The sequence below is a fragment of the Platichthys flesus genome, chromosome 10 (assembly GCF_949316205.1).
Source record: "Platichthys flesus chromosome 10, fPlaFle2.1, whole genome shotgun sequence".
In the NCBI taxonomy this organism is placed as follows: domain Eukaryota; kingdom Metazoa; phylum Chordata; class Actinopteri; order Pleuronectiformes; family Pleuronectidae; genus Platichthys; species Platichthys flesus.
In genome coordinates, this window is record NC_084954.1 from 16,484,743 (window position 1) to 16,494,936 (window position 10,194).

At 40.3% G+C, this 10,194-nt stretch overlaps 1 protein-coding gene across 1 annotated transcript; it reads right to left on the reverse strand.

The window, feature by feature from the left end:
- Window positions 1–4,694: 4,694 nt before the first annotated feature.
- Window positions 4,695–9,707, reverse strand: LOC133961438 (cilia- and flagella-associated protein 99-like). Its single transcript, XM_062396539.1, has 15 exons — window positions 9,453–9,707; window positions 8,900–9,044; window positions 8,722–8,816; window positions 8,538–8,644; window positions 8,278–8,455; window positions 8,017–8,097; window positions 7,875–7,943; window positions 7,635–7,721; window positions 7,444–7,532; window positions 7,038–7,242; window positions 6,807–6,948; window positions 6,572–6,723; window positions 6,286–6,491; window positions 5,247–5,430; window positions 4,695–5,103 (listed from the first exon to the last, which is right to left on the reverse strand). Exons 1-15 carry the CDS (start codon window positions 9,564–9,566, stop codon window positions 5,029–5,031), a joined length of 1,929 nt encoding a protein of 642 aa, XP_062252523.1. The 5' UTR covers window positions 9,567–9,707; the 3' UTR covers window positions 4,695–5,028.
- Window positions 9,708–10,194: the final 487 nt, after the last annotated feature.

Sequence of the window (10,194 nt, forward strand, 5' to 3'; positions counted from 1 at the left end):
TCCGATTAAAACCAATCAGGCACTACATGGACGACAAGACAACACTGACTACAACAGCACTATCCACCAAGCCTGACTGGCTTATAGTTCCATCACATATTGTGACTACCACCCTGAGACCAGACTTGACCCTGTGCGTGGTCTACTTTGTGGAATAGACAGTGCCCTGTCAGGAAGCTTTTGATTGAAATGGTGTGGTATGTAGAGATGGCATTCGAGGCAGAGCAACGTGGTTTTAAAGCAATCATTTGTGGAGGCTGGCTCCAGGAGTTTCAGTCCAACATCCACCATCGGGTTTCTCAAAGATCTGAGGATCCACAGACAAGCTCAGCGCCACACCATAAAAGAAACATCACACCCTGCAGAATACTGCTGCCAATGGCTCTGGAAGAAGCTGGGGACATGCACCCAGGTCTGATCAACCTATGGTGGGCCTCCCCTAGAAGAGGGTGTCTTGTGATTAAAAGGCTGAAACACCTGATGACACAAAGGTTCACAACTGAAAATATGTCCCTCACATCTGCTGGTGCTCACTAACATCCGCTAACATCAACTGGTTGAAGGCATTATTTAGGGCGATTGAATAAAAAAAGAAAATTTTCCTATGTTCTAAAATGGGACAGTGTTTAATTAAAAAATGCATAAAGGTAAGGATGTCTGATCTACTCAGCGTTGATTACATAGCTGATTACAAGGACAAAAGAATTGATGACTCTAAGGTGTAAATGTGAGGTTATGTCGCTAACATCCGCTGGCGGCTGTTAACACCTGCTAACATCTACTGGTTATTGTTAACTTAAATTTGACAGAAGACCTTCAAACGTACAAGGGATATTCACCATCCAGTCCTATATTCAAAAAATGTGCTGTTGTGTTTCGCTTTTTGTTGTTGTGTGATTTTCCGTTGTGATTTTCTATTTGCTGACGTCATTTGTCCTTCAGGGCCACCGTAGGATACTGATCATACTGAGAAGTGGGTCAAGGCGTGGCATGTAAACACCTTTTCAGCTCCTCCTCCTTAAGGTTTTGCAGCGCCTTCTCCCTCAGCTTGGTTGCAATGTTAAGCTTGACGGGAGAGTTTTTGGTCTGACAACATCAGCAAAATGAACACATCAAATTTGATATTTATACACATTGTATTAATATACATTTACAATGAAAGATTGATCATTTGAAACCTATAAAATAATCAGATCTCACCTTAATACTGGACCAAGGTTTAGTGGGATGTATTGAATTGAACTTGAGCTTTGAATCCAAGTCTTTCTGAACCTGGGTCATCACTCGCTGCAACACAGATGATGGGTCATCAGCAGCTGATCAGTAAAAATGACTCATACGAAGTGAAAGGTGGATGTGTGCTTAATATAAGTTTTAATCCAGTCTCCAGGGAGGTCAAATGAGAAAAACATATCTATCAAAGGAAATAGTCCAAACCTTCATTTGTTCAGACTTTTTCTCCCAAAGCTGTGTCATCTTTTCCTCATTCAGCAGTTCCTGTTGAAACCAGACAGTAAGTCATTCCAAATTCATGTAATATGGCAAATTTAAGCAGTGATTATAATAATTCGCTACAATACTTTAAATAAATTGTTAATAACTGTGATAGGTTGTGTTTATCGTACAAGGGTTGTTGGGAGTTGGCTCACATTGGGCGAGAGGCGGGGTACGCCTTGGACAGTTCGCCAGCATATCACAGGACTGACTTATAGACACAAATAACCATTCATGCTCACATTCAAAGCTATGTTCAAATTAGAGTCTCCAATATCACAAAAGGATATACTCAAAATATACACCCTTCAAGTTGAAAAACACACAATTAGTTTAAAACTGAGACAATCTTTTACTTATAAATTGTCTAAACACCATAAACCCCACATACATTGGTAAAGAATGTTTTCTGATGTTTCTCAATGTTTTGTCTAATTGTTGCATGTACGAGCTGTTGATTTACTCCTACCCCCTCTGTTCAAATTTCCAGTATTATAATATATTTGTTAAATAGGCCAAATTTAGCATTTTAGATATCTGAGTATTCTTTTTAAGTTAATAGTAAACCTAACCTATCTCCTTTATGATTTGCATGTCCCTTGGAGCTTTGTGTGTAGTGTTTGGTACCTTCAAAATAAAAGCCTGCGCACATAACAGCAGTCAGTATGAAAACTAACTGATCAGCAATATTGGAAATATATACAGTGTATAACTGTGAATGAAGCTCACCGGTTTGCATTTTTCCTGCTGTGGGATGATCTCAGGCATCGGCAGAGGATGAGGTTCTAGTTTGATGAGACAGATCTCCTGGGGCTTCGTGGATTCAGGTTGATCCATGATAATATAAATATCGGGACAAGACAAGCAAGTCTTTTTCTTCCTCTATGTTCGGTTTATTGGCAGGTGGTAACCAAAAGTGCAGAAACATCCACATGTACTCGTACATGAGGATCAAAGTCAAGAAGCATCTCAGAAGGACATTTTACCTTTTATGATCAGAGGACATTTTACATTGTAGTGTTGGAGTGTCACACCTCCAGGAACGGTGCATCAACACAGTAGATGGTGGTAATGCAGCTTGACTTCAGTTAACAGCCGCCAATAAACTGAACAAAGAAGACGAATACAAAAGTTTTTGGGTGTGTGGTGTGACGCTCAGCTCACATGAAATTAACATATAATCAAAGCACTACTCAAATGTAAAAAAATTATGATTGCATAAAGAGTGCATATATTATACGAAACATTTGTTGCACTATATACAGATGGGTCCAAAGATTCTTTTGTAGGAAAAAACTGTTTTGGTTTCAATATACCAGACTTGAAAGTGTCAGTGAACAGGAGAACTTCCGATCATTTGTCAGTTTACATGGTGGAGATGGTAGCTATTGAGGCATCATTACATAAAATCTGGAAATTTGTTTTGTGGACAGATTTGTGCTCAACATGGATATTAATATAATATTATATTATAATATTAATAGTAAGGTTATTTACATCTAACAGTAGGCCTAAATGAGATATTGGAGACTGTGTATATATTTCAAAATATTTATATTGTGAGTACTTTTATGTGGATACCGGCACACAGAGGTATAAAGGGCAATACAGGGGTTAATAAACTTTATTAAAGAATGGCAGCATAGCTTGGATGCTCACACAGGGGGAAACCAACTGGTTGGAATTTTAGGTTAGGTTGATTGCCCAAATATTTTCATAAACGGCAAATTATAACAAATTTAACTTGATGAAGAGTAACATGGATGAGAGGTCAAAGAATCAATGAGATTGTGTGATGGTGTTAAACCTTCCAGCACAAGTAAGGAAGTGGATCTTGAATCTGTGTGGCTTAACTCATGTATCTGATCAAAGTTATTCACAAGATATATTGCTCACTGACAGAAGAGTTATAGACATACAACCCTAACCCTAACCCTAAAACCAAGTCTTAACCCCCAAACAGTTTATTAAAGGGGGGTCACAAAGTGAGGACTGGCAAAAATATCCTCACTTTCCCAAAATGTCATCACTGTGTTGGTTATATGATGAATATGGTCCTCACAAAGATAGCTGTTCAAACAGACAGACACACATACACACACAAACATGTGTGTACTTCTATCTTAGTGAGGACCCGCATTGGCATAATGCATTCCCTATCCTCTATTCCTTTATCCTAACCTTAACCATCCATACTAAATGCCTAACTCTAGCCTAAACCTAATTCTAACCCTTAGCCTAAAACCAAGTTTTAACCCTCAGCCCTTTGAAGAAGTGAGGGCAAGGGGTAGTGGTTAGGGTTAGGGTCAAAATGTCCTCACTTGTTTATGCTTAAAATAGTCCTCAAAAAGGTATAAGTAAGGGAACCTACACACAAATACACACGCACACACGCACACACAGATGTGTCACAATGGGTAGCATGGTGCTCTTCTTATCAGAAGATTGATGGTTTGATCCAAGCCTTCCCCGTTCTGCAACCCCAAAATTGCCCCTTCTCATAGAGAAAGTTCTGCAAATACATGCACTGTATGAATGTGGTGAATGGTAAAAGCTGTAATATAAAGTGCTTTGAATTGTCATCAAGACTAGATTAGTGCAGTTTGTTCTTTCATACTTTCATCCTAACCAAATATGTACCCCTTAACATCACCAATTCATACTGTTCGAGCCATGATGTTGTTTTGTTTATTCAATTTAAATTTCTTTTTAATATTGCAGGTTTTGCATAAGCAGTCCAGCATGGAACACAAGTTGCACTAATGTTGTTGGGGAAGGAATATAGTGGGACACCTGGAGATAGGAATCATGTGTGTGTTTTATTTGGGAGAAGCAGCCGTTATTGATCATGTAGCTGTTTCAGTTTTGGCTAGGGATTGGAACTCAAAAGGAAAATATGATCTTTTTTTTTGTTTTGATCTGCTAATAAGCATCATTCACGGAAAATGAAAATAAATCTGAAGCTGCAAAGTGGACATTGAATTTGGGTTGGACCAAGTTCCCCCCATTCACGCCTCAGTGGTCTTGTTGGTATTTTTTTCTTTGAATGTCACCATACATACATAATCTTAACCTACCCACAAATCACATCTTACCCTTATCCTTATCCATGACCTCAGAAAAGACGTTTTAGTTCATTACAGCCTGACTTAAGTCCTCTTGAGGTCTACTGGTCCTGACAAGGACCAGTAGACCGAAACCACACACACACACACACATAGACATGGGTGTGTAATGCAGAAATGAAGCAATTCGGAAAAACTCAATATTTCAAGGACATTACAAACCCTGGTGCAACATGTAACAATAATGTTATAAATACAGTTAAAGGTGGACTAGATTCAAGTGTGCAGAAAACTGTAAAAAACACAAACGATGAATTCATCATGAGGATGAATATGACGGTGATTGTTCATCAAATTATAATGCATTTAAAATGGGTCACATTAACAATATAACAAAAGATGAAACACAGCTATTCCATGTATTTCTCTCCTGGCAGCCGATACCCCGATAATCGTCCTGGTCAGAAATTTAAAAGGCTCTCTGGATCAACTGCTCTAAATTCTTTACCATCGAATCACAAATCTCCTCCGCCGTCATGGTTTTCTGGGTAGAAGAGAAATGTGGAGTTGAATGACGAATATTATTTCACTGCTTTTTTGAATGAAAATTCAAACACAAACAAAAACCAGGCAAGGCTAAAACTGTGAGATCAGTCACTTCTTCTTTGATTCGGATTTCATACTCACTTTGTCGCGTGTCTCTGCCTGCTCTGTGTTTTTTTCAGCGGTTCTGGTCTTGCTGCTCTTGATTTGCTCTAGCCTCCGCTGCTCTTGCTTTTTTTCCTCAAGCTTCTTCTGCATAGCCAACACTCTCTTGTCTTGAGCAACTTTCCGCTGAAGATCCAGACTGGCCTTCCTCTCCTTCTCTTTCCTGCAACATGCCAGAGGACATAACATTAGTGTGTAGCTGTGTAGCAGCTAGAATCTCTGCCTGTCTGACTGACATCGCTCAGTCAGATATGTCCGCATATCACATAAAAATCAACCTTAACAAGACTGAACTACTTTTCTGTCCAGGGAACGGCTCCCACACCCATGACCTGATTATCACCATCAACAACTTGGTGTTAGCCCCCAACCAGACTTCTAGGAACCTGGGTGTGACACTCGACAGTCAACTCTCCCTTACCGAAAAACATTGACACAACAACCCGCTCATGTAGACACATGCTGCACAACATCAGGAGAACACGTCACCTTCTCACTCATAAGGCAGCGCAGGTTCTGGTCCAGCCCCTGGTCATCTCACACCTAGAGTAAAGTAACTCCCTCCTGGCTGTTCTACCTGCTGGTGCCATCCGACCTCTGCATCTCATCCAGAATGCAGCAGCCTGACAGGTCTTTAAACGTCTATACATCTTCTGCCGCAGACTAAAGACCTATCTCTTCTGACTACACCTTGCTTAAGAAGATCATGTCTAATAACCATGGTCAACTCTTGTGTTTATATATATATATATAAAAAAAAGGATAAATCAAATAAAAGATATGTTTAGTAGTGTAGGAGTCGAGGGAATCACGGAATCCGGAGATCTTCTTGTTTTGTGCGCCTCTCGGCGAGCGTTTATTTTGACCAAACAATTCACTCACAGCGAACTCCCGGGCGCCACCAAAACATCCGCTTTTGACCTATATATGGCACTTGCATGCAGCACTTGTTCGGTTTGGATTTTTTTAAGCAAATTGTTGCTGCTCTGGGTTTGTACCCTCTCAGGTTTTTCCTGACCTGAAGGCTGCAGCCTGTGCCATTGCTTGCATGTGGAGGTTGTTGAGCTGCATCTCCTCCAACAGCAGCTGCTTCTTTTCGTGAGTTACCTCCAGGATGTGCTCACGTTTCTTCTGCTGCTCTGTTTGCCTGAATTCCTTCAGGTGGGCCAGTCGCAGCCTCAGCTCGACTACGGACATCTCATCCAGCAGTTCATGTCCTGCAGTCTGACACGGAACAACAGGTTAACTTGGAGATACTGCACATGAACGTACAGGGAATTTGTAATGACGTCCTCCCCACTCACTTCTGTGTCGTCAAAATACTTGAATCTGACGTGAGGAAGTGACTCAATGGCGCGGATTTCAAGGATGGTTTGAAACTTCCTGCTCAGTTCTGCCTGTGCTTCCTCCAGTGCTTGTCGAAGGAGCGCTTGACGTTGGTCTGAGACTTCTCTCACTGTGAAATGTACAAGAAATCAATGAGAATTCAGAGGAAATCATGAGAAAAAAACCCTCATTAAATCACAAGTGTAGGCGTACCTATACTCTGCTTGAATTTCTGTAACTTCTCTTTGGCCATTTTCGAGTTCTTGTGTCCTTCTGCCACTTGTTGCACCAAGTCCCTCAGTTCTTGATCTTCCTGCAACCTCTTCTCAGCATATTCCCTCATCAGCTGGGCTGTCTGCGAGACACAACAAAGCTAACATAAGTACCACTTTATGGCCAGCATTTTTCAATTATAATTATAATTAATGTATGATCTTTTCTGACCTCTTCTTTCTTCAGCTGAGAGGCCTTCTGGTTGCTCTCCATGATGTTTATTCGGGCAATGGCTGCCTCCTTGTGACTGATGCGTCCCTCCAGTCGCCTCTGCTCAATCTTGGCCAGCTCCTCATGAAGGTCCATCTCTCGCATATTCTTCTGCCACTGAACGAAAGATGAGTCCTCACCTTCGCCTTCTGTTAAACGATCCACCCTGCATCAACATGCACATAAAACACACAGCCAATGATCCTTGTCCTGACAGGTACCTCCTTTTCCAGAAGAAGTGAATGTCGTTGTGTTTTGCCTTTGGTGGTTGCGTTTGCTGTTGTCATTGCACGTTTATTGTTATCATTTGCCCTTCAGGGCCACCGTAGGATAGGTCATGGTGTGGCATGTAAACACTGTGCTGTACCTTTGCAGCTCTTCCTCCTCCTTACGGTTACGCAGCGCCCTCTGCCTCAGGATGGCTGCACCGTTGAGCTTGACGGGACAGTTTTTGGTCTGGCAACATCAACAAAATGAAATGCATTCAATTAGATATTAATATACATGATATTAATATACATATAAAATGAAATATTTATTATTTGAAACAGATCTCACCTTATTACTGGACGGAGATTCAGAGGGTTGAAATGAATTGAACTGGAGCTTTGAATCCAAGTCTGTCTGAATCTGGAGCATCTTTCGCTGCAACATTAGATAATGGTTCATCAGCAACTGATCAGTAAAAATAGCTCAATACAAAGTGAAAGGTGGATGTGTGCTTAACTACAAGGTTTAATCCAGCTTCCAGGCAGGTAAAATGAGAAAAACATATCCATCAAAGAAAATAGTCCCTACCCTGGTGCGTTCAGACTTCTGTGGATTCCCACATCTGAACTGTTTCATGTTTGCCTCATTCAGCAGTTCCTGAAGTGAAACAAATTATTCTTATTAAGCTTTTGTCTTTTTGTGAATATAATAGTAGAATCAGACGTTTTACCGTAGTCTTCAGCTGGTTCTCCTGTTTTATCTCCTTTATGATCTGCATCTCCTTTGGAGCCCTGTACGTGCTGTTTGGTACCTTCAAAACAAAAGACTCATGGGCTCAGTGAATCAGCCACTATAGAATCTACTGCATAAAGGCCTGGTGTATACTCTCCTAAGGGTTATCTACAGGCTAACACAGCAGTTAGTACATACGTAAACTAACTGATCAGCAATGTTGGAATAGATACAGTGTATAAATGTGAATGAAGCTGACCGGTTTGCATTTTCCCTGCTGTGGGATGAGCTCTGGCATCCTCAGAGGTCGAGGTTTGGGTTTGGTGAGACAGAACTCTTGGGGCTTCGTGGCTTTGATCGGAATTTTCTTGACCTGACTCCCACAGGACATTTTCAAAGCAAGCTGGTCCATGAGAGTATCAATATGGGGGCGCCATCTAAAGGACAAACAGAAATATGCGGTCATGTCTTGTCTTTATAATGTGATAGTCTGAGAAGGGTTTTCCAGGACTATTTTACCTCAGCAGAGGGCCGATCCACTGTTCCTCCACACAGGCAGCATCGTAGATATGATTCCACTCTTCCTGTATCCATGTGGTGAGGTGTGTGAAGAAGAAGTTGAGGAACTGCAACAAAACACACAACAGAGCTGTTATTGCTGTGTCTTTCCACTTCAAGGGCAGTGATGGGTTCAGAAACTTACTGTGTGCATTTTCTTGATGTCCAGAGATTTGACAATGTTGCTAAAACGCTGAAGCCCAATGTCATCAAGGACGAAAGTGGTGAGGTAACAGATAACTAAGAAACAACAGAGTGTTACAAATATGTTTTTTTATCAACAGTTAAATCAAAATTAGTGCCTGTTTATTTCATTAACTTACTGACAAACTGGCTCCGGTCACCTCTGGATAACCATCTCCCATTCTGGCTGTAGAAGATGTTGACAACTACGTCCAGTAACTTTTTGTATTCAGTGCAGCCGGAGACAACATCAAGTATGAACTGCTTGTGCTGAGCATCCATGATCTGCCCAAAAAAACAAATGAAATGTTCATAAAGGAATAATGAGGTGCTTGGAAAATGGCTTTCTAACAAAAACTTGCAGTAGCTGATTACGCAAGACCATCATGGTTGGCCGTAGAGCAGGACATTAGTGGAATTCCCTTCCAGCGCTACTCCAAACAACCTCTTGGGTCATTTAAAGGAAGCATTCAATTTACCAAATACTTTTTACTTTATCCCTCATTTGTTATAATCATGCATTTCTCCCTTCACAAAGACGCTGTTATTTTAATCTGGAGGAGGAAAGGTTTGGCTTCCATCAGTGACTTGTATACTAATAATGTATTCTTCTTATTTGCTCAGCTTAAAGTCAAATGTATACGCAGTCATCAGAACAAAGAGATGTCCCCATGTTTTGAAATCTTCACCCACCTGCAGATGTTTTGCAGCATCTTCTATGAAGTCATCCAAACACTGTTTGCCTTCACTGAACTTATCCAGCAACGTAATAGCCTCCTTGACAAGAGGTCCGTCGTTTGATGCCATTTGATGGAAATTGATAACTGTTATGAGATGGTCCACACAGGCAGAAAATGCCACAAAAATAAGGAACACCGATAGAAAAGTGGAATATAATAAATCGTTATAAATGAATGAAGAGTTCTCCCAAGAAGAGGAGCAGCTTGTTTTCAGCTCCAACTGTTGCCATGTTCACCCGTTGCTTAGCAACACACTGGTGTAAACAGACCTAACAAGACCTTTGTACATTTTTAAGTACATATATGACCTATGCACTATGGGAGGTCAACACTGTGAAATGATAATGTTTTGTTCTGTTTTTTGTTGCTTTTAAATAAAATACATTTTATTTCATTATTATCGTTATTATTATTTATATTTTTTATCTTGTCCTTTTTCTGCTTTGTCTCGTTTCTTTTTTCCTTTTTTTTGTATATGTATGTATGTGTATATATGTGTCTTTGTAGGTATATATATGTTTATTTATATATATTTGCTGTATGTATGTGTGTGTGTGTGTGTGTGTGCGTGCAAATGTCTGTATTTGTGTCTATATATATATATATGTGTGTGTATGTTTTTGTATTTAAGAGGGGTTTAGGTTTAATATGTTCATGTTCATGTTACATTTTGGTGAAAAATAATAGACACAGTC

Bases quoted from the DNA above. Each gene is read 5' to 3' on its own strand.
- LOC133961438 (XM_062396539.1), bottom strand. From the start codon at position 9,566: ATGGCATCAAACGACGGACCTCTTGTCAAGGAGGCTATTACGTTGCTG. The intron at 8,456-8,537 runs GTAAAATAGTCC...TTTGTCCTTTAG, and splicing joins TGGATCGGCCCTCTGCTGAG to ATGGCGCCCCCATATTGATA. The intron at 7,944-8,016 runs GTAAAACGTCTG...GTTTCACTTCAG, and splicing joins AGAACCAGCTGAAGACTACG to GAACTGCTGAATGAGGCAAA.